The sequence below is a fragment of the Mycosarcoma maydis genome, chromosome 8 (assembly GCF_000328475.2).
Source record: "Mycosarcoma maydis chromosome 8, whole genome shotgun sequence".
Classification (NCBI taxonomy): Eukaryota; Fungi; Basidiomycota; class Ustilaginomycetes; order Ustilaginales; genus Mycosarcoma; species Mycosarcoma maydis.
The window spans coordinates 373620-397229 of NC_026485.1; the positions used below are offsets into that span (position 1 = coordinate 373620).

A 23610-nucleotide genomic window follows, 5' to 3' on the forward strand; every position below is an offset into this window, starting at 1 on the left:
TGGCTGGAAGCCGTCTTCGAGCCCAGCACCTGGCCGTCGACGCCATCGGATTGGCGTCTGCTCATCATTGACGGCTATCGGTCACACACAAGTCAGGCGGTTTTGCGATGTGGTTGTGCCGTATTATTCCATCCGTGCTGCCACCACCGCCACGCATGTGATGCAAGCGCTAGACGTTTCTATCTTTGTTGCGCTCACTTGGGCATACCGGCATTTGGTCAGCTGTGCGGCAGAGAGCGTGGGTACCGTGGTTGTCAAAGCACAGCTTGGAGCCTTGTACGCCGAGGTACGCGCGCACCTCCTCACACAGTCGGCAGCCCGCAAAGCCTTTTCAGGCTCCGGTATCACACTTGACCCAGTCCAGAGAAGCTTCTACGCCGTCTGGCCGGCGGTTGCACGTCGTCAATGGAAATATCCAGAATGCCTTGCACGCTCAGCCTCGGCATGCATTGGTGTCTGACGGCAGGAACGCCATACTCGGCAAGCACGCAAGCTCAGACGGTCAATTCTAGAAGCCAACGAGGAGAACCATGCTTCCATGGCCGTGCTGGAGGCCGGAAATCCTATGCTCCGAGCTCAACAGGCGCAAAAGAGCAAAAGAGCTGAGTTGGTGGGACGCAAGGTGGAAAAAGGGTGATCAACGGGCTGTTCAAAGACGGCATGACCACGCCCGAACATGCAGAACGGGGGTTGGTGGCCAAATGTCCGTCAAAGGCAAGCATGAGGCGGCGAAACCGCCGGACAAAGCGCAGGAGGACACGGCACCTCCTGCAGCCTGCAGCCTGCAGGTCTGATGGTAGCGATCGTGGTGTTTTGGCAGCAGCATTCACTCCACCTCGATCGGCAATGCATAGCTTGTTGGACGAGCTACGATGCCGAGCCGCTCAGCGCACTCACCAATCACGACGCTGGCGGCTTGGCGTTCTTTGACACCGTTCCAGTACCAAGCTCCCCACGTTGCAAGCATTGGCTTCTGTCGTCTTACCAGGCATCACAGTATCTCGCCATGTGCCAATCAAAGTTTCGTCTTGTCGTCATAACCGCCGGCCGAGCTCACGATCATGAGACGTTCTATCACATGCATCAGATTCAAATCGTGATAGAGCGCGTCCGAAATACAGTCACTACGACTCGATAAGGTGTACTCGTCACTGAACAAGCCACCAAGAGCTGAGCAAAAAAGAGGCTGTACGGTGCTTTTGTCGCGCCTCACAGCAGCCATTAGTCCACATCTTCCTACCTACATGGTTGTGTATGCTCGTGTGTGCGATAGAACGACTACTACCGGATCGAGAAAAAACGTGCAAGTGAGACCTGCACTCAACACGCCGTTGTTTGCTCGGGCTGGGCTTTCTCGGCTGCTGCAGGCGCAGTAACGCAGGCGCAGCAACTTAGCCAATCGTCACAACTGCCGTGGATTCGTGATTTCTGCGTCACGCACACCGCGCGGCTGGTGTTTGCTCGATCCGTGATCTGGAAAGCGGCAACTTGATGCTAACTCACCGTCGTTCGCACGCACATCGCACATCCGCGCGGCATCGACGCGCATGCTGTCGCCAATTACGACATTGAGCACCTAAATAGCGACCAACACTAATGAGCGTGAGACAGCGGCATCAAAGCTTCGAGCTGTTCGGCTTAGCGCTCTGGTTGCGTGTGGAGTCGTCGTCCAACTCGACCTCGGGCGGCTTGATACTACGCATGGGGGCGAGCCTCCACTGGAGATCCTTCAACGCCTTGCTTTTAGCGTCCGGTTTCCACTCGTCATAGCTCTGCAGCAGCTCGAGCATGTCTTCGGCAAACAAACTCCTTACGTGCTTGTCCTCGAACAGTCCACGTAGCGACCACGGCAGTTCGTACGGATTCCAACGCTGCGCCTCAAACGCTTCCGATACCAGAACCACCTTCTCTGTATCCGCCTCTGTGCTCGACACGCGCCGCGTGGACGCTGCCGAAGCCCCAGCGGCACCCGGCACAAACGTCGGCTCTGCCAACGGATGCGTGACCTCGAACAAATATCTCGTCGCCAAGTCGTACACCGCCCTCTCCTCATACACCTTGGAATGCCCCAGCCCGCCATACAAACTTCCCGCCACACTCGCCGACAGCAGCGTCAACAAATTGTGGTCGCTCAAACCGGCATTCCTGACCGCGACGCAGAGCACCAGCAAGTTTGTCAAAAAGTCCACCTTCGGAAACGCCTGCCCATCGATGTACAGCGCCCTCAGAATACTCGGATGGTTGTTGCTCGAATTCAGCGCCGAGTAGATGGGCACGACGTTATCGTCCGTCGACCCCACATAGACGCACTTGGCCCCGGCATCTAGCACGATCTTGAGTGCCGCTGTATACTGCTTAGCGACCGCTGTCGACGAAGACTGGAATTCGAACAGCTCCTTCGCGGCTGCCGTCTCAAAGTAGTTGATGTAGCTCGCGGTGATGGACGATTTCAGGTGCGCAAATGGTCCGTGGTGGATGCCGCACATGGCGAGCAGACAGACACGCGTGTGTTGCGCTCGAACATGGCGTTGCTCGATCAACCGAGCCAACAGCTGCGTCGCCACAATGGCGCCCTGCGAATGAGCCGACAGGAAGATCGCATCCGCGTTCTTCAGGTCGTTGACCCAATTCGGCCGGCTGATCAGTTCCGAGAACAACCGGTCCACGCGATCGGCTACCTTCCCGTCTCCCTGCAGCGAAATCGCCGTAATTGCTTCCGGGTTGAGCTCCAACCCAGCTTCCAGGAAATGACGCCGAATCGACTCGGTCTGCATCGCCGCAAACTTGGCAGACGTACCTGTGGGTTCGCCGATCATGTTCTTAAAGATGCTCTGCGTGAACCAGCCGTGTACGCCGATGACCACAATCTTACCAATGCCAGCAGTGCCCTTGGTCTGCGCTCGTTCGTGCATGCCGACCGTTGACCAAGCGCGCGGCAGACGCTGTGCCGATTCAGCCACTTCTTTGAGCGCCGTTTCGACACCTTTGTCTTTGCTCGAGCCTGCTCCAGTGGCTTTGGCTTTACCTGCCAGCCGCTGGGTTGGTCTACCACCCTGGAACGAGGCCGCGTTGCTCTTGAACGACGAAGCGCTGGATCCAAGGTTGCGCTCTCCATACGTTGAGAACCGCGTGGGCCGCTTCATGCGCTCCAAATCAGGTACCTTGCTGAAGAGGTAGCTGTTGACAGCGCTCAGCGTCCTCTCGAGCACGCCGACCTTGGGTGGCCACATCCTTGGCGCTCTGGTGAACGTATCGTCAAACGACGGCAGCACCAAGTTGGCCGGGACGATCGGCCCTGAATCAGCAGCAGATCGTGTCGGCGTAGAAGCGCCTGACGAATAACGCTCCGCTCCACTGGGTGCCACGTTCTTGCTGACATCCTTGGCCGGCTGCAAGCCGCTGCCTGCATCACCGGCATATGCCTGGGGGGCATCAGATCGCGTGCCTTTTCCAAGCCCAAGCGAGGAAGCTGCCTTGACGTTGGCAGCTTTGGTGACAGCTGCCTTGCCGAGATTCTTGACGCTCTCCTTGCTCGTCGATAAGGGCGGAGCAGCACGCAAGGTCTCAGCATCTCCAGCCAGCGAGGAGGCTTTAGACCCTGCCAGGCTGCCACCGGTGGCCACTCTGGCGCGTGGCGCCCGAGCCACGTCTGGTGTGAGTCCAGCATTGCTCGGTGCGATAGTGCGCGCTGTGACTGGTCGAGGAGCGCCTTCTATCTGACTGATGTCCATGACCTCGATCCCATCATCATCCGTGATAGCCTCGGGCGCTTCTCGCGGCAAATTGGCGCTTCGGGAGGCGAAAAACTTGACCCAGCCGCTGCGTGTCGAGCTATTGAGGATGGCCTTGTTGGCATCAAAGACGGCGGCAGTTGTATCGCGCGCGAGAGCGTCCGCCTTGACTTGCTCGGCGGGCGTGCGTGGGGTTGCATCCGCAGACCTGCCAGTTGCAGCCACATCCTCATTGATGGTCGGCTCTTTGACTGGTAAAGCGTTAGCTTGGACCGCACTTTCTTGCTGCTGCGCATTGTAGACCCAAGTGGGAACCCAGCTGGCCACATACGAAGAATACGTCCAAGAGTTTCCGTCCGAGGCCGTTGTTGCTGCCGGTGTCTGGTCGTCACGGTCGATGTCCATTGGCACCACTGGCTCGGTTTGGCCACGCTGTAATTCAGGATTTTCGGGCTGTGCGGCCGGCAAGGTGTCTGGTACTTGGAGTTGCTGAGCAGAGGACGTCGCTTCGACCTCTGGCCGGTCTTCGTAGCCGGACCAGAATCTCCAACGCCAAGTCGCACTCGTTTGTCTTGCATGAGCATCAGAGGGACCTGCTTGTTCATGCGGTGCGTTTGAGACTTGGTTCTGATCAGGTTGGTCCGCGCTTGGTTCGTTGTTGCCCTGTGTCGTGGAAGCAGCACCTTGTTCCGAGATCGGGATCGGCGGCTGATGCGTTGGAGGATCGGACACGTCGCACAAACCGGATACAGGCTCTTGCACTTCATAGCGCGCGCCCATCCAACCTCGCTTGACAACAGTCCTGTATGTGACGGTGTTCTGTTCTTGTTCGGCAACGGCTGGCGGGGCCTCTTGCGTTATTGCTTGCAAAGTGGTTTGGTCGGGCGAATCCGATACCTCGTTGTTCTGCTGCTGAGCATTCTGTGGCTGCTGTGGTTGCTGCTGCTGCTGGCCAGAGCCATCAAGCTGGGTCTCGGCCATCGAGCTGACTGGGGCGTCAGTAGTGAGCGGGGTGACATTGCGCCAAGGTAGCCAAGATACACGTCTCTCCCTGACCGGGATCTGCCCCGACGAAGGCTCAGCTTTGATGGTGGCATCTGAATCGCGACCTCCCGGAAACGCCTTGAGGTCAGACGAGTTGTGCGCAACATGCTCACTATCGACTGAAGGGTCGAAGACATCGTCATATCCGAGCGACCTTCTAAAGGCAGCTTCCTCCTCGCTCATAGGAGGAGGTCGATCCTGCAATGCTTCCACAGCTTGCATGGGTTCGTCCCTAGTGTCTGACTCGGCTGAAGGGTGCGTTTCAGAAGGCCAAGCAAGACCAAACCAAGTCTTGCGGCGAGACGCGGGCTGACACGGACTGTGCTGCATGGCAGGAGCCTCGAGATCTTTTGCCGCTTCTTGAAGCTTGACGCTTGACTGCAATGATGAGCTGCGTTCCATTTGGTCGGCACTGCGCTTGTTTGGCAGGGGTGGACATCCTGGCGACTTCGGCAGTCCATGTCCTAGACCGATGGCACCAAGTTTGCGCGGTGAAACAATGCCAGAAGCCTCGGAAGGTGGCGTGTGAAAATAACTCTGTGGCCTGCTTCGTGGCGAAAGCGCAGTGGGCGATGTGATGCGAGGCGTGCTAGTGGGTGCTGCTTGTGGTGACTTTTGCAGCGTAGGGACGCAAGATTGTGGAGAAGTGCCGTGTAATCTAGAAGAAGTTGATGAGGGAGCTTTGAATCTGATGGTCACGCTTTTGGATGAATGCGAGGCTGAAGCGCTGCGACTCTGAAGCTGAGCTGCATGACCAATTGCAGTGAGGTGACTCCTGTTGTCGACCGCTCGGCCGGTGATGGGAGTATCGTCGATACCGAGTTCGGGCGTCTGTGCCTCGACCGACAGATTTTCCAAAAACTGGCTTGTAGGGTTGCGAAAGGTGACTGCGGAATAGTTTGAGACCGAACGTGGCGCCCTGGAAGCAGCAGAAGAAAACGTTGATTCATTTCTTATTCTGCCGCTCGCAAGGGGACTGTGATCTGTGCTAGCATTGCCAGCACGTTGGCTGCTGACACTGTTGATTGTAGAAGAGCTGGCAACTCTACGCAAGGACTCGGTAGCCCCTGATTGTCTGCAGTTCGCCCTTTCGGGCGCGGCAAGCTTGGCAGGCCTGTTGGTTTGATTACGACGTTGCAGATTGTCTTTGGCGTGAGCCTCGTCCAAGAAACGCCGAAAGTCATCGCTCTCGTCGGTGCTTGTCAATGCAGCCGAGGTGGACGCTTTAGAGAGTGATAAGGAAGATGGTGGTGGCGGTGAACTAAAATGTGAAGCGGAAGCGGATCGAGCGGTGAGATTGCTCAGGTTGGAAGATATGGAGGTAGCAGGAGGCATTCCTCGACGGTGACCGTAACCTCTTGACTGTGTGGGAGACGCCGAAATGCGAGATGAAGGGGCTGCAGATGCTGAAGGCGCAGCTGCGCGATCGTGGGACGTGCCAAGAGGCATAGTGACGTGGTGGTAAGTAAGCGACGAGTGTAAAAAGGCTCTCTCAGCTATGCTTCAGGTGTTGGGTTGGTGGCGGTAATGCTGGGACGAGATCGTCGTTGGTGACTGCGCAGTCGTCGGCATCTGTATGCAATGCTGAACGAACCAGTCACGAATCGTACTTGGGTGAGGAGCGTAAACACACCAACGTCGTGTATTTGAGTGAGGCTGGTAGAGAGAGGCAGAGAAGAAGAAAAGGGGGTGTTGAGAATTGAGAACGGTCAAGGTGATGGAGCCAGGTGGCGTTGTATGGTGGAGAGCAATGGCCAATCGTGAATCACGAATCACGAATGGTGTAACAACACACACACTCACGACTACGCCTCGCACGTTGACAGCAAAAACAGCGAGCTGCCGCGTGCCATCCGAGCGAGGCACTCAGGGCCACGCGCGCCTGTTTGTTTTTGGGTTGGAGCTGAAAGCGGCTCCAAACGGCCACAACACGCACACGCACTCACGCTGCCTCACTCGCACACTAAACTGCAGCGGAACTGCAATTTGCATGCACGACACTCTACAGCCTGCGTTTGTGTCTCGATGGCTCATGTGGAGGAGATTTCACGAAAATGACTCAACTTGTTACGCCGAACAAAGAGTCGGAAAAATTGAAAAATACGTGATAAGCCACGCACGACGGGAGCGTTAATCGCGAATGTTAGGCTGCTGTATCAAAACCGTGAACAGGACCCTGAATTCGTCGTGCGTCCGTAGTCGTGGGTGCTTCGTGATAGATTCACGATTCCCAATCACGAATTGAACAAGAGCCACACCATCTTTCGCCTCATCATTCTATTCAGGCAATGTTCGCAAAAGATGTCATGTACACCCATCGTTGATGCATCATGGCATCGTCTTGCAGACGACACCTTCGACACCCGCCCATCTTGCAGCACGCCACTCGATCCAGCCTCATCTGCGGCCGACGCTGGTGCGACCGATTCGGACGTCTCCTCCTCGTGGTCCTTTTCCGACCAAGAAGAACTCGTCACTCTGGACCTGGGCGTCGAACGGATTGCCAAACGAGCTCTACTTGGATACACTGTTGGGCTGGACTATGTTGATCCTGCTCCGTCGGCATCTGCTGCATCTGCTGCATCGTCCAGCGCTCGAACCGTGCGGTCGTCACGCAACACCGCCAGAAACACATCCCAAACCTCTGCGACCGAAGCTTGCTCCGGCGCGGTTGCACATATCGCTGCGGGCAAGCAGCTGAGCATAACAGGTCTCGATAGCGCGACACCCTTGATGAAGATCAACGATACCGTATTGCGTGGTACACAAATGCAGATGTACGGATCCGAGATCATACTCAAGGACGAATTTGACCCGACTAGGGACAGATCGAGACAGCACCGACTGCAACCTATCGCTTCATCGGACGGTAGAGCAGATGCTAGATCGAGTACTACGAGAAAACGAATCATGTTCACGCCCCTCTACGATCCCACATCTCAACAGACCGTCTCTGACGCCAACGACGCGTACCACGAGCTGCGCGCCCTAGCGCGCAACGCACATCATGTGAATCTCAGCGATCCAAGTCATTGCGATCATCCTTCCAGCCAGATCGCAACAGGCAATCCCACAAGTGCACAGTCAGAGTCCGCAAGAGCCAGGAACAAACGTAAGGACATTTCCGAGGAGGAACAAATCATCCGAGCCGCCGAGAGGAAAATCAGGAAGGCCGCAAAGGCGCACTTCAAGAACCAACAGCACGCGTCCAGCTCCGCACACACTGCACACCCAGACGACCTGCATCACACCACCGTCCAACCTGACCCCAACCCCAACCACAACCCCAACCACAACAACGACCAACACGTCAACACTACCCCACGCTCTCCACACCCACCACCGCCGTTCGACCAGCAATGACGCCGTGTACCGCAACAAGCTTCCTCATCCCGTCCATGCATTTTCAATCACGAATACAAATCACTCATCACGCTCACATTCCACACCCCGGTTCAAACACCTCGCGCTCTGCAACGTCGACGAGCCATGTTCGTCGTCATTTCGAACTTTTGCCAAATCTATGCCCAATCGTCATCGCTGTCATCCATCTCGCCATCCGCGATCTCGGCAGCCAGCTCTCTCTCACGCTCGTGCGCCTCGGCCACACTATCAAGCTCCTTCTTATGACCGTTCAACGGATACCTCATAGCCTTGACACTTTCGTTATGCAGCTGCAGGCAGAACTGGATCCTCTGCTGGAACTGCTGCATGGGCTCGTCCGTCTCGTACAGATCCTTGGTCTCCCTGTTGACCATCTCGGCCTTTTCGTGGTCCACCCTGGTATCTCGGCTGTCCACCACGTTGTCGCGGATCGCTTTGGCCACAATGTACTCGGCGTCCTCCTCCGACTCGAGGTGTAGCTTGTGCGTGATATCAGCCAGCGAGATACGCGAGTACGAGAGCGAGATCATCCGAATCCCCGTCTTAATCACATTGTGTCGAAGTCGAACGATCAGCGACAACGTCTTGTCCGTCTGGAAGAGCGTCGTGTGTTGTTGCAGCGTCGATTGGAAGCGTTGCAGATCACCGACGCGCACCGCTTGAACAATCTCCATATAAGGTGCCAACGCTTTGCGCAGCACCGGGGTGCGGAAGATGGATCGTTCCGGAATTTCTCCCATCAACAGCTCGACGACCACCAAAAACTTATAGGCCGTCTGCAAGAAACCAGCTGCAGGTTGAGACTGGCCCACCGTGGTAGAGCCTTTCTTGCCGCTTGCCTCCTTCTTTCCGCCAACCGCAGTGGTCGCGGCGATGCCATTAGCGCCGGCCTCGCTGCCAGCACTACCCGACTCTTGTGGAAGCGAGGCTTGAGGAGCACGTCGAATCGCTTGCTGCAAGTGCACGTGCGCCTGCGTGTAGTCGAGCTGCACCGCACGAATACGCCCTACATAGTAATCGTACCTAGCCACCTGCGGGTTGCTGGCGCTCGATCGCGGGAATGGAGCACGAGCTACCAACTTGTCCGCCTGATCGTACAAGTTGGCCTCGACAATGTACGACCTGAGCAGCAGATTAATGATCGTCGCCTCGGTCTCAGTGTCATGACGCAGCGACGCGGTTCGCTGCAAGCCAAGCAGCTGGCTTCGAATAGAAGTGAGACCCCCCTCGACGCGTGTGCCTTTTGCCTGCGCCTGCTCCGCCTTGAGTTCCTGAGCACGTCCAAGGTAGAAGATGGTCTTGGCGGCGAGGTGATCAAGCGTCCGACGGTTTTGTGCCGTGATGGTCGAGATAGATGCCACTGCCTCGTCCGAAGCAGCATCAAGCTTCTTGTTGTCGATCAGAAGCACGAGCGTGAGCAGACGCAGGTAGGCAACCAACTCGGGTTGAGCTTCAGGCTGCCTCTGGGCGGGCTTCGAGGCTTGTGCCGCAGCAGCGGAAGTCGTCTTGGCGTCCTTGTCAGCTTCAGCTTTAGGTTCGGCAGAATCGATATCCATTGCATCGGAAGCAGCCGTCGTAGTCGAGCCGGCATTGCTGGCGGAAGGAGGCTCGGGCTTGTAGGGGGCAGGCAAAAAGGAGAGCAAGTGCTTCTGGATCGATGAATCGTCTTGACCGTTGGCTAGGATGCCTTCCTGAACTGCCAGCGCCAATACCTCCGGGTAGGCGCCGACCTTTCTCCTGACGTACGGAAGAGTGCGAAGCACACGCGCGGTGAAGCGCTGCTCGATATGCGACACACTACGCTCGATCAACAAAAAGTTGTGACGAAGCAGTGCGAGGAGCTGCTCCTTCTCGCTGGGAGGCTTGACGACAGCGGTATTGGCTGTCTCGGCTGCTGATGCACCCGTTGCATCCTCCTTGGAAACCTGGACTAGCTCTGGCATGATTGGCAGCAGTGATTAGAGCTGAATGTGCGTAGAGCTTTCCCTCGGCTTAGCGATACTCTATCGAATGATGTCAGAAGAGTGTGGCTCGGATCGACACGAGTAAGACGCCTAGAGTGTGAATAGATGATGGAAGGAACAAGGCGTTGGTTGAACGTGAAGAGACAAAAGAGCAACCACAGCGCATTCGCTCATTCGCTGAGACGCGCGGTCAGTCGATCACAAGTCGGTTTCGCGGTCAGACCTCCACCGCATGCCACCCATTTTTTCAAAATCAACATGGCCGGCCTAACACTATAGAAATTCGCCCATCGCCTAATTCACGATTCACGATTTGTGAATCGTGAATCTGAATCACGCGTCTCACACCAGCAGAACCCACAACATCGCTTTAGTTAGGCACACATCCGTCGTGCGTGATCCTATCACGTATAGCCACTCACTCCGTGACTGTAGCCTCAAGGGGCGAAGGGACCACCGACTCCCATCCTGCAATTAAGAAAGGTTGAACGCGGATGAAAAAATGAGCTTGTATAGACGAGTACAAATACAGATAACTTGACGACAATCATACAAGGTGAACAGAATCAGAATCGTGAATAAATGATAAAAGGCAAGATGACAAGCAAACTTGGGTGCTAGTGCGACGTGTTGTGGACTGGGAATGCTGATGTGGTAATGGCGGGCGACAACAGCTTGACTGGCTCGTCTGATTCGGTCCAGGGATCACCATCTTCGACATCGTGATAGATGGATGCGAAAGAGCCCTCGCGGTTGTGCTCAGACCGAAATGTCTCGGATGGCGACATCTTTGGCGTATCGAGTGTGTCCGAAAGGGCCGTTTGGTCGGTAGCAGATGATTGTCGTCCGTCGAGTGATGTACGCGTCTCGAGCTTACCCAATGCATTCGTATCTGCATCGGCGTAATTTTCGTGCTCGGATTCATCTTCGTCTGAAGAGGTCGAGTCTGGCGAACAAGGCGGGAGTGGTGCAGGCGTGGTTGAGATCGGTCGAAGCCAGCCTGCGCCTTGCCAGCCTTTCGACGCGGCTTCTGAGGGTTCAATGCCGCGATTGCCCTTGGACTTTCTCTCTCGGCTTGAGACGCCCTGGCTGTCATGCAAAGATGTCGCACTCGAGCTTGAACTGGGACGCGACGATGAACGACTCGATCTCGCTGCATCTTTGGCAAATTGGCCAATGGCACGACTTGTGCGCTTGAGCCGCTCCAAGCCCACCGTTGTGCTGTTCGAAAGGCTCTGAGGAATTGAAAGTCTGGCCTGGTACAGCCCTTTGAGATCGTTGGAGCTAGGTTTTTTGGCATCGCCCACTGTACTAGTCGAAGACGATTCAGTTTCAGGGCGCAGACTAGCGGCGTCAGCTCCTTTGATGGGCTCTGCCTTGGACGGAGCTGCGGGTGAAGAGACCGGAACTGCGAGCGGCGACAGATTCGCGTCCCCGGCACGTTTTTCTTTGTCTTTTAGCTGCGTTGGACCCGAGCCGTTGTCGGCTTCTCCAGCTAGATCGACATCTGACAAAGTTGCAGCAGTGATGCCACCGGCCCGAATAGGAATATAAGCATGCTTCACTACAACGGATGGAGGCGGAGGCATGGCAGCACGATCGCGCGCCTCCGTGTCCCCAAGAGAAGTTTCTTGCGCGGAGCTGGCGTCGCTTGCTGCATCAACAGAGCCGCCCAAGGCCCATCGCACTGACGAGAGCCGCTTGGTCGACGTGCGTGTCACCGCGGAAACTACCGCGATAGCTGAATCACTGTTGATGCGAGGCAGCGCTTCTGCAGAGGCCGATGGAGACTCTACCAGCACATCGGGCGCCACTCTGCTGCCACCAGAGCTGGGAACGCTGAGAAGGGGGCTCTGCGTCTTGTCTCTGGACCCACTCTTTGCATCCGTGGTGGACTGGCTCTTAACGGGCTTGATCTGGATATTGTTTGTTGGGACCTTGTCCTTGTCCTTTACCTTTTCCTTGGATTCCTTTTCCTTTTCCTTTTTCTTGTCCTTGTCCTTGTCCTTGTCCTTGTCTTTGCCCTTTTCCTTTTCCTTTTCCTTTTCCTTGTTTCGACCTAGACCAAAGGAGAAAGAGCGCTCCGACTTTTTCGAAAGACTGGAGGCTGAACTAATGGTGCGGATGCGCTCACGTGTACGCTCTGGCGACTTGCTTGGCTTACTCGAGGGCTGTTGGGCTTGCGAGTCTACGATCACTGTTGCACGCTCAGCCCTGGAAGCACGAGCAGCAGCGGCCTTTGAAGCAGCCTTTGCAGCAGCGGCAGCAGCGTCGTCATGTAGCTGACCATGGTGGCTTCCGCCAACAGGAATGCCCTTGAAGATGGCGTTGACAATGTCGTCGGGTGCACGATCACCTTGGGTGCGGCCTGTGAGGTAAGAGATTTCGTTAGTGCGGCGCGCCTTTCTCTTTGCCTCTTCGGAACCAGGAGTGGCAGGAACAAGGTTCTCTTGCGGGATGCGATTGGTCCACGTCTTTTTGGCATAGATCGAACGAAGCGGCGGTCCATACAGGTTATGCTGGGATTGGTCCGAGTTGAAGTTGTGAAGCGAGAGACTGCTGGCACTTGGCAAGCCAGAGCCGATGTTCTCTCGGTTGCGATTCGACGCACTGGTACGGACAGGCTCGTTGCGGAGGCTGCTGCTTTCCGAGTTGCTGCTTTTCGAAGATGCTCGACAGCTGGTGACTTGCAGAGAAGCGCTGTCGTGGCTGTGTTCGAGCAAGGTAGGCGCCATGATGGATCCGAGGCCGTTGACCATGAGACCGTTGGAAATGGGTGGGACGTAGTATTCCCTTGCGCCGCCAAGAAATGTCATTGTGATGGTGATCTTGACGGTGGCATTGGTTTTGCTGCCGTTGAGCAAGAACTTTCGCGTCTCGGAGCGGCAGGCACGGTCGCGATACGAGTGATCGCCGCTAGTAGCGTGGAGAGAGCGATGATGGTGCGGGTGATGATGATGATGATGGTGGTGGTGGTGATGACGGTGGCGCGCGCTCGAGCTGGTGGCGGGTGGGTCAGGTGCAAATTCGGAAAGGTCGATAACGACGTTGCCGAAGACGTTTGGATGAGTGGTGGATTTGACATTGGCGGGCATTTCTTGGCGAATGGTGAGTTTGAGTTCCGAATTTGTGAGACGGCCCCAGGCGGTGGAGAGATCATCGAGATGCTGTTCGCGATGGGCACGCGATCTGAGGTCCTTTGCGCTTGACTTGGCCGAGACGGAAGGACTATCGTGATGGCTGCTGGATGGAGACGTCCTTGGCTTGCCAATAGCGATGCGCATTCCGACCTGTACCTCTCGCTGCCACTCGACCAGGTGATCTTGCACTTTGACAAAGTCGGTTTCGCCCTTGGGTTCTTGGGAGAAGAAGAGGAGCGGATCGACGTTGTGATCTTGTGTTTCGACCGTCTTGGATTGAACAAAGTCTTTGATCGACTTTGTGCGGGAGTTGCAAGTCTTGCGGCTGGTGATGCTATCTGCGCGAGATCGAGAGTGTATAGAGCCAGCTTCGAGCGCATCAGAGGGAGAAAGGGAGGCATGGCTGTCGCACTTTTGTGCATGGAGTGCTGGCGTTGCTACTAGAGCATCCGAATTGTCGTCATCTGTGTGTTCGGATCGCTTGGGATGGGTCTGTGGTGGATCCAAGGGGTGCAGAAGTTGGGAGAGGAGGCCAGGTTTGTGCGACGAGTGCTGAGATGTATCTCTGCTGGACTGACTGAGGATGGAAGCGGCGTCTGCACTTGTAGATCCACTCGCTTGGCGTTGAGCGTTGGAATGCTCCAAAGGGAGACCGAGTGAGAGGTTTTGGGGTTCTTTTGATTCGTTATCATTGGCGTGGGTCGTTCTGACGGTTTCTTGATGTGAGGTTGTCATTGCCTTGCGGGCTACATTCGAGACGACGCGCGTAGCCTGTTGGTGGACAGCGGCTGCTGCTGCATGTTGCAAGCTGGCCAAGGAGTGGGAGCCCTTGATCTTCCATTTGCAAGCGAAAAGGCCGTTGACGAGAGGAACGTTGGTAAGCTCGTGAATGGTGAGTTGGACGTGAAAGTAGGAATGTTTCTGACCAAAACTAAACGAGCCGAGCAGTGACATGGTGGCGATGGACCTCGTTGCTGAAGCGTGCGCGCACGGTGGGATACGGAGGAGGAGGAGGAGGAGGAGCAGCAGCAGCAGTAGCAACGATAACAGCAGCGTCTGTGCGCGGTATGGTGACACGAGCCTCGAAAAGGGATGCGTTTGTGATCAGATGGCTGGAGGTAGAGGGAGAGATTGTCAGAACAACGCCAAGCGGCAGATAAAAAAGAGACGGTGGGAGACGGATGGGATGGTGGTCAGTGGACGACGACCATACTGGACGTGGCCCTGTTATAGGCAGAGGGAGCGACGAGAGCTGGTGTGCCCAAAGCGATCCAAATGGCGACTGTGTTGTTCGAAGTATGCTGCAGCGGATAGAGAGCAGCGAGATGGAGTGGATCGGAAGCCAGCGCAGTTCTGAGGAGGATGAAGCAGCGAGGATCGAGCCAGAGGATGATGGAGTGTGGTGGATGTGGCGTTCAACACGCGATTGGTAGTTGGGCGGAACGATGTTGGAGCGCGACTCTCAAGGTACCGAGTCAACGCGAGGCTCGCAAAGCGGAACAGCAGCGGGAGCGTGATGTAGATCAAGAAGAAGCCATGTCAAGCGGCTCGGTGCTGTGAATAGGCAGAGGGTGAGCGTTGGACGAGAGTGAGAATTGGCGAGTGTAGCTACCAGGAATTCGTGTTAGGGGGTTCGAGATGTGAGGTTAGCGTGTGATGGATGAGAATATCGTCGAGTCGTCGAGTTGCGTACGAGCAACTGTGAATCGTGAATCGTGAATCGTGAATCACACACTAATAAATTGTCAACGTTCGTGGTTCCCGAGCGTGTCAGTGTGCAAGTGCCGTCGATCTCGGACATTACACGTTAGACAATCACGAATCACGAATCGTGAATGCGGCGGCACTTGTGCTGTACTGAATGCGAACGTGTGACGTGACTGTACTGTACCGCGCGCAGGACGATGCAGCCAGTCAAGCGTCAAGTAACGTCACAGTCGACTCGTGACTGCTGCATTGCGGCCCGCTTTTGGGTAAATTCTTGATTTCGTGATTCGTGATTCGTGATTCGTGATTCGTGATTGACAATTGCGCCCAAGTCGAAAAAGAACAGAGTAAGCTTCGCATGCCTGCTTAGTCTGCCTGCAGTCATGTGCATATAACTCACATACACGCAGGCACGCAGGCATGAGCACATATCCCACATTCACGATTTCATCGCGTTTTGTTCGTCACTCACGATTCCCGCCGTTTTGCTAACTTAGACTCATTCCGAAGATATCCAGACTTGTACTCGAAGCGCTCTCTGTGAAATTTCACCCACGACCGTGGACTCACAACTCTGTGACTCTGTTACACGACCCACAACGTGCGTCCCTCCCTGCTTGGCCTGCAGTCGTGACTTGGCTGGAGTCAAGTTCAATTGACATGACGAATCTATCACATACCCCGCCTGTCGCGTGTCACCAAAGCACCATTGCATGCTTCGTGCCTGCCTCGGTTTCATTCGCTGATGCGCTTCTGACCGCAACCCTTCAACGCTATTCGGCTAGCCTATCGCCAGCCGCCGTGCCGCCGTGCCGCTGTGCCTTCCGATGCGTTGAGATTGGTCTCAGCCGAATGCTTTCGGCTGAATTTCCAATAATTTCCGATCGTCACTTGCCGAAATTTTTGGAAAAATATAATATTGAATAACGTTATTGAATTAGTTATCACAATTCACGATTCAGATTGCCACGGATCAGAGCGCCGCGGCACAAGCCGAGATTCATGGTTTACGATTCATGATGGTGATCCGAGCATGGAATCGAGAGTTGCGCCTCTCTCTCTCTCTCTCTCTCTCTCTCTCTCTCTCTCTCGCGACTCGTTGATATTCACAATGTCAAAGCAACTTCAACCAGTTGCACTCACTTCAAAGTCAGATGATCCGAACGAGGCTTAGATTTGATCTGCATTCACTCATGGCTGCACGCTGTGTCGTGATTCTCGAGTTATACATTCACGATTGTGATCGTCATGCTTCGCCGCACTTCTATCATGCCATCTCACATGACAGCCGCCGACTGACGACCGCCTTGCTCCTGATCCTCGCGCAGCATCCGTTCAAATGCCGCGCTCGGGTTCATCTCGTCTTCCATGCTCATGCTAGGTCGTTGCGACATGCTCGCCCTCGTCGTGGAATCAACACCATCTCTTGTTCCTTCTGCCGCTCGACCACCCGCCTCTGCGATCGACCTCCTCTGTGCCTCGGCCAAATCTCGCGCCTCTTGTTCTTCCGCATTGTTCGCCGTTCCGTCCACCTGGCGTCGACGACGACGTCTTCTTCTGGGAAGCGTGATGAACTTGGGCATTGCTCGCTTCTCCAGATCCATCGAAACGTTGGTCGCAGCTTGCAATGCCTCAATCCAGTCCACCACATGTCGATCGCTGCGCGTCTGCAGCAGAAACTGTTCGCCTTCCGCCCGTACGCGCACTACGTGTCGACGCTTCAGATAGTCAGCTGCCAGTCCGCTTTCGGCCGACTGGAGCGTGTAGTTGCGGATCAGCCCGTTCTTGGCATCAAATTGCGTCGAAGTCTCCTTCTGCTTCGATCCCTCGTGTCGATGAGCCCCCAGCGGCGTGTGTGAAATCGCTTCGCGTGCCGCCGCACCCAGCCCGATGCCTCCAGAGCCCGAGCCGTGAGAGCCATCCTCGTTCATGGGCTCCAGGTGAACGTGTACGCCCTTCATTTCGCCCCAAGATCCATTCAGCGCGTGGCGCTCCACACTGAGATCGTTCTTGTAGACACGCAGACTCGTACCATGTAGCACAAAGTACTGTCGCCTCCAGCTGCGGTCTTTCGCTTGAACGCCCGGCGCCGAAAACTCCATTTTGCGTGGCAGATAGCCCTCGATATGTACGCCGCAGCAGTACGTTGGCAGCTTCTCTCGCCCCTCTTCCTCTCTCGGCAGGATGATCTGCGGTCCCTCGGGTCGATGGTGAATGATCGAGTACTCTGGTGGCTCCGCTCGCATCTCAAACATCGATCTTCGACGTCCCAGACTCATTCCACCGGGCGACGCGATCGAAGAAGGCGTCGTCAGCCCCGTTTCGATCGGCGCCAGGCCGTCCTTCTTGCTATACGCTGGCGCTTCCAACGGCGCACGCGGTGTCGTCGGTGTGCGCAGCGCCTCGAGACCCGCAGGCTCGTTGATGATCGGGCGTGTGGGCAACGAGGTGTCGATCTCGAGTCGTCGCGATGTAGGGCCAAGCAAGTCGACGAGCGATTTCGACTTTTGCTGGTAGAAATTAGGTCGAGCCGTCGTCGTCGAGAAGCCGTCGAGTCCCATCAGGGGTTTGCCCGACAATTTGACGCCTGGCGTCACCTTTGAATCCTGTCCTAGATCCTGACGAGAGGCAGGTCGTTCCGATGCTGGTCGATCCATGCTCGGCTCTCGACTCGTGATACGCTCGCCACCGGGCGCCTGAAGCGGCGTCAGAGTACCTGACGTGCTGGGCCTGCTACTACCCGGCGCTCCCGCCGGCGAATGGCTGCGGTTGGCAACCGCATTGGAGGCTCCAGAAGCCGTCGAGATCTGTCGTCGCAACGCCAGTGGAGGCAAAGCGCCAACGGGGACGGGCATAGAACGATTCGGTACTGGGCCAGAGCCCATGGATGGCGCGCCTGGCGTTCGAAGTGTTCGCATGCTGGCCGAGGAGGGCGCACGAGATCGGCTGATGATCGACGGCGACGGCGGTGGCGCATCTCCGCTCATCGTCCCTGCCGTCGAGGCGCGGTTGCTGTTGCTGGTCCCAGGACGAGCGGTAAAGTAGGATGATTCAGACACCTCCTGACGTGCTCTCGGCGTTGGGCCTGCAAACAACGAGTTGGCACCGCCAAAGCTGGGCGTCGGAGTCTCAAATGGGGTGAAGCCGCTCGAGCTGAAGCTGGTCCAGGCATCGCGACCCACACTTTGGCTAGACTCGCCTTGACTAACTGGCACTTCGGTGCTTGTCGATCCGCCAGCTTCAGAGCTACTGTCGTTAGAGATGAAGGTCGGCGCGGGCGGTAGAACAAGCGACTCGGTCGGACGGTTGCGGTTGAGACCGCTAGAGCTTCCGGTTGTAACCATAGCTGAGGCCGACATAAGTCGACTCGCGACGGGCGAGTTATCCTCGTCAGTCTCGTCGTCGGATTCGCCTTCTTCGAGGTCGTGGTAGTCAGAAGTGTTACCGGTGATGTCGGTTTCGTCTTCTTCCTCGCTGACCTCTTGCTCCTCCTCGCTCGTCTCACCGGTAGCTATGCTCTCCGAGCGTGCGCGTGAGGCAGATGCAAAGCTGGCATCGTCGTTGGCTGCAAAAGTCGATGCGCTGGGGATCGCACGCATGGAATCGAGGCGCGGCAAGTGTGATAACGCGTGGCTCGAGCGCGTGGGTCTTTGGCGCGTGGCAGCTGCATTCTGGCTCGTAGCTGCCGTGGCTTGACTTGGAGAGGCGCTACTGGGGACGGGCGTGTCTGCGAGCGTGTCGCTAGTTTCTGCCGCTTCTTGCTCTTGGTCGATGCCTTGAGACAGACGGCGCTCACCGACAACTTCCGACGCCAGATTGGATACCGATTTGGGATTTGATGCGGTACCATTTACGGTGATCGATGCAGGATAAGGCGGAATGGCAATAGCCATGGGATCTACATCGTTGGGAGCAATGTCGACCTGGTTGGGAGCGTGAGCCGGCGACGTGGCGTGCCAGTTGACGGTGGAAGCCAAGCCGGGATGCGCCAAGCCGCCTGTCGATGCTGGAACCTGTAAGTCAAAGATGCCATTGCGGAAAACGGGTGGTTCAGCCTCGCTGCGATTTGTCGCATCCGTTTTCCCCGAGTCTTGCTGCTGTTCGGTCTTGCTGCCGCGGCTCCAGGACCTGTTCATGAGGTTGCGTGCAAAGGAGCTCCTTCTTTCACCATTCGCCATGTCAGTGTTTGAGTTGGTGCTGGTGGCGCTGGCGCGGCGCAAAAAGTTGAGGCTTGGACGACGAGCGGAGTGCTGTGAAGGAGAAACGGACTTCTCTGCTTTAATCGGGACCGCAGCGATGGGAGCAAGTGCCCTGTTGTCCAAGGCATGCGCAGCCGTGCTGGAGGAAGCGGTTGCGTCCGAGGCGTCCGAGGCGTCCAAGTCGATGAGGTTAGTGCGGGGAAGATGAAGACTCTTACGTGGACGGGTAGCCTCTTCGCGTGCCAGAGCGAGACTGTTACGAGCAGGCCCCTGGCCCGGCGCCATGCCGAGCACGTCTGTAGAAGCCGATGCCCATGGCTGCATCGAAGTACGCAATCCGTGGCCGTCATTGAGTTGATTTGGTTGGCTACCGCCTCGACTGATCCTCCCAAAGCTGGCGAACCGCGAGCGTGGCTTGGAATCTGGCGACGAGAGCGGCGATGAATCAGCGGCACTGCCCCGCCGGCTGCTACGCGGTAGACTGATGCGCGAAAAAAACTTGGAAGAGGAGTTGGCGCTAGGAGACGAAGCGTGACGGCTCGAGTTTGTCTGGACGGTGTGGGGAGATTGACCGGTGCCAAGTCCGGCAAACGACGCTCGGGGTACATGGGAAGACATTTTGGCTATCGTTGAAGAGGCGCCGAACAGAGGAAGTCGTCGGAGGTCGAAAGAGACGCGGGTGTTGGTCGGTGTCGAACCTGTGGCCGTGTCTGGTGCTGCCTGTTGGGCTGTGGGAGGGGATGAAGCAGTAAGCGAAGAACGTGGGGAAAGCGGGTTCAGCCGCGAGGCTGCTGAATCGCTTCTGCTACCACGACGACTGTTGCTGGCCGAGGTACTTCCGCACGCTGACGATGCAGGCGGAGATGGTAAGCTGGTTGCGGTCTGCTGAGCGGCGGCGGGAGCAAGAACACCTGAACGAGGAGCGGATTCGTGGATCAGGGACGCTGATGAAGAAGTTGGGCAATCGCCTGGGGAGCTAGGCGGCGTGAAGAGGGGTGTACTGGTGTGATCGGCAACGATGAACGCAGGAGTCAACGTACCACAGACCGGTTCGGCTGCACCAGAAATGCTCCACGGATGGACTTGCTTGGCTGTACGTTGGTCGCTCAGAGGGCCGGTGGCTAGCGTCAAGGCATACTGAGAGCCGAAGGGCGTTTTCGAGTCAGGAGAAGTAGCTGCGTCCGTTCCGAGACCAGAGGCAGGAAGATCCGAGCTATGTACAAGAGATGTCAGCTTCGACGAGCTGTGGCAAGGTGATGTTGCAGCGGTAGGTACGGTGCTGGTGTGGTCAGACAACGGTGACGGCGATAGCGACGAAGAAGAGAGGCGAAGTGCGTCGTTGATGGAAAAAGACGATGTGGAAGAAAGCGTCGGAGCGATACCGACGGGAGTTGCGCCAGCGTCGAAGTAATGCGACGCGGCAAGGCAAGAACGAACAGCAGTCGTTGCAACCACAGATGATGAGTCCGGAGTCGAGAAAGACGGTACGCTTCCGTTTCCGTTTTTAGTGACCGCAGGAAGCAATGGAGACAAGACAGTCGGAGACTGAGATTTTGACGGCTGCTTCTGGCGCACCGCCTCTTGCTGACAAGAAAAAGGGGACGGTAACTCAGAGTGAGGCTGAGAGTGGTAAGTTTGAGGGAGGGAATTGTAACGGGGACGGGTGAGCGACTCTTCAGATACAGGAACAGGCTCAGCCGAGGGTGCTTGACCAGTGTGGACAGCGTTGCAAGGGGCAAAGGCAGTGCCAGACTGCGACCAAAGCGGAGAGGCCGATGCGGCAGCAGAGGAAATGGTGATGGGTCGCGAGACTGACGCTGGAACTTCGGCGCCTTGGGCCGGTGCTGGTGCTGGTGCTGCTACTGCTGCTGCAGCTGCTGGCTGAATTGCTGACGCTGCAGCTGCAGTTGCCGCGGCCATAGGTGCAGAAGCTGCAGAAAAAACGTCGTGGCAGAGGGTCAGAAGAGTGCTGTGCTGCGGCTGCTGATCGTTCGATGGGGGAAATCCATGAAATGACGGGGCAGCCAGATCGCCAGCCAAACACGCGCGGCAATCTGACAAACACGCGCTAGGCTGAGTCGGATTTGCTTTGCCGATCGCGCCAACCATGCGAATTTCACTGAGGCTGCCACTCTGACTTTTTCTCTGTGCATCCCCACGCTGGCCAATATTTGCCCGAACGCTTTCAACGGCTGCTTTTCTTCCTTGTACTGCGGCTATGGTTGCATCGTGTGCCACCGCATTCGACAATGTTGCTAGCTGCTCTTCTTCTGCTTGGGCTTTCTCCGATGCAAAGTCAGCATTTGAAGCGATACCTTTGGCTTGAGTGTCAGAGGAATCACCTCGATCGGCTGTCACGACGGTTTTGGTTGATCGATTTTCGGCTGGGAAAGAAGTAACGTCGGATTTCCCATCTTGTCCCACATCTCCCCCTGTAAGAGCCGAGTTGTGCTGACAATGCAAATGGTTGTCGTTGTTGCTTTGGTCACCAACTGCGCTTGCACACATATCGCCGTCGTAAGGGCCGTCGATTGTCGTTTCAGCTGGCTCTCGCTGGTCTTCGGAAATGCCGAAGTGCAAACCTAAAAACGAACGTGATGATCGGAAAACGTGACGAGCGGCGGTGCTGAACTGGTCCGAGCTGCGACGAGGCTGGAATCCTGATGACTGCGACGGAAGTGGCTGGTGCGGAGCTGGACTGGCCGAGACAGAGCTGCTGTTGCAGCTGGTGGACGAAGCAGAAGCCGACGTTGCGCTCGAGGGTTTGGCTCCCATGCTCGAATACAAAGACAGCTGGTCGCCGTGCAAGGACGGTCTGGACGGGGACAAAGGAGAACCGGCATGGTTGATGTTCGAGATGATGCTGCCCTCGCTGCGCCTTCGCATCTTCAGCTGTTTGTCCTCTTCATAGCTGGGCGGTGTCTCGATGCTACTGTGATGTAGATTGGCAAAGGAGAGGGGGATCTGCGAGAGAGACGGCATAGCTTCGCCAGAAAAAGCCTCGGCGGCTGCTCCGGTGAGATCGTCTGTGCTCTGCTTGGCGAGCTGAGTCACGCTACGAAGCACTTGGCTCCTCTCCCTGGCGCCCATCGACGAATCATAGATGCTTCCGAGCCCTTCGCTTCCACCGACCTGTCTGCCCCAATCATCGATTTGTGTGTTGGAGACCGACTTTCTCCGCTGTCGTAAGAGCGCGTTGCTGAGAAAGGAAGACGTTCTGGAACGATTCGAGCTGCGCGGTTGGGCTGCTGGACGGGTGGCCGAGCCGAGAGGCGATCCCATCATCGAAGCCGCATCCATAGCACCACCGCTAGCGGTGCGTGAGAGAAGCGCTTGGGCAGCGGCAGTGTCGTCGCGGGACACAAATTCGGCTTTGGACGAGACCATGACGAGTGCTTGGTGATGCTGCGTCTGCCAGAGCTGTGGCGATATGGTCAAGATTCGTTCTTTCCTGGTGTAGAAGCGCTTTTATCCGGACAGGAGCATCTGATACGGTCAACCGCTGCAGCCGTCCGCTAATGGCGAATCTGTCGTAAAAGAGCAAGTGGGATCCGAGCTGTGCTAGCTTCGCGTTCTTGTTGTGTGTGAATGCGGTTGACAAGGCTGGCTTGCTTTGGCTCGTGGAGAAAGGTGGCGAAGGAAGCGACGATACGAGGAGTCGATGCATGTCTAGCATTGACAGTGCCAGAAGCAAGTTGTCATTAGAACCGAGATCTGAGCCGAACTCGCCGATGACGCTTGTCAGCAGCAGCAGCAGCAGCAGCAGCAGCAGCAGCAGCAGCAGCAGGGTCCACACACATACCGCACTCGCGATTGGACTGTGCAATTCACGGCAAATATTCAGGATCCAGCGTAAAGCTAGCTGGGTTATAGAAAACCGTGAATCGTGAATGATTACAACGACCTTTTTAATTTTCGAATGAGTCGGTTGATACGACGCTGGCTCAGTGCCGTTTAAAATCAGGTTCGTGAGGGTGCGGACTCGAGCATGGCACTCGCGACTTTGAAGCTAACCATCAGGATTCGATCTTGGTGTCTTAATGCCACAAAAGGCCCCGATCAAGCCTGCTCAGTGCCGGTTGTATTGCATGCTCTGAAACCAGCTTCCACGTTCGCATACGCATGTTCTCATCCCTCGGCTTTCGTGTTTCTATCGGCTAAGCAGCGTTGGTGGGCGCGGTGACCAACCTTCTTCGTCATGTCTGCTGTGTTCGTGCGTTTCTTCTAAGCTCAGAACAACACAGGATCGGCCGACATTCGTGATTGTGGTTGTTCTTACAATACTGCCGGAGCGGGGCTAGCGTAACACTGATAAGCTAGGATTCACGCATCACCCCATCAACCATCTACAATCATGTTTGTCTCGTCCATTGCCATAGATGACGCCCAAGTTCGACTTTCGTCGAAGCGAAAAGATGTCGCCAGCGCCTGCACTACTGCA

The 23610-nt window shown here is 56.3% G+C and overlaps 5 protein-coding genes across 5 annotated transcripts; 1 reads left to right on the forward strand and 4 right to left on the reverse strand.

Moving 5' to 3' along the window:
• Nucleotides 1–1616: 1616 nt before the first annotated feature.
• UMAG_03250 (uncharacterized protein) lies at nucleotides 1617–6224 on the reverse strand (the record flags this gene model as incomplete). The annotated part of the gene is made up of 1 exon (XM_011391368.1): nucleotides 1617–6224. One exon carries the CDS (start codon nucleotides 6222–6224, stop codon nucleotides 1617–1619), a length of 4608 nt encoding a protein of 1535 aa, XP_011389670.1.
• Nucleotides 6225–7076: 852 nt separating this feature from the next.
• Nucleotides 7077–8138, forward strand: UMAG_03251 (uncharacterized protein; the record flags this gene model as incomplete). Its single annotated transcript, XM_011391369.1, has 1 exon — nucleotides 7077–8138. The coding sequence occupies one exon, from the start codon at nucleotides 7077–7079 to the stop codon at nucleotides 8136–8138; it is 1062 nt and encodes a 353-aa protein (XP_011389671.1).
• A 158-nt stretch (nucleotides 8139–8296) lies between these two features.
• Nucleotides 8297–10102, reverse strand: UMAG_03252 (putative 26S proteasome non-ATPase regulatory subunit p58; the record flags this gene model as incomplete). Its single annotated transcript, XM_011391370.1, has 1 exon — nucleotides 8297–10102. The coding sequence occupies one exon, from the start codon at nucleotides 10100–10102 to the stop codon at nucleotides 8297–8299; it is 1806 nt and encodes a 601-aa protein (XP_011389672.1).
• A 638-nt stretch (nucleotides 10103–10740) lies between these two features.
• Nucleotides 10741–14217, reverse strand: UMAG_03253 (uncharacterized protein; the record flags this gene model as incomplete). The annotated part of the gene is made up of 1 exon (XM_011391371.1): nucleotides 10741–14217. One exon carries the CDS (start codon nucleotides 14215–14217, stop codon nucleotides 10741–10743), a length of 3477 nt encoding a protein of 1158 aa, XP_011389673.1.
• Nucleotides 14218–16247: 2030 nt separating this feature from the next.
• UMAG_03254 (uncharacterized protein) lies at nucleotides 16248–22556 on the reverse strand (the record flags this gene model as incomplete). The annotated part of the gene is made up of 1 exon (XM_011391372.1): nucleotides 16248–22556. The coding sequence occupies one exon, from the start codon at nucleotides 22554–22556 to the stop codon at nucleotides 16248–16250; it is 6309 nt and encodes a 2102-aa protein (XP_011389674.1).
• Between the last annotated feature and the right edge of the window lie 1054 nt (nucleotides 22557–23610).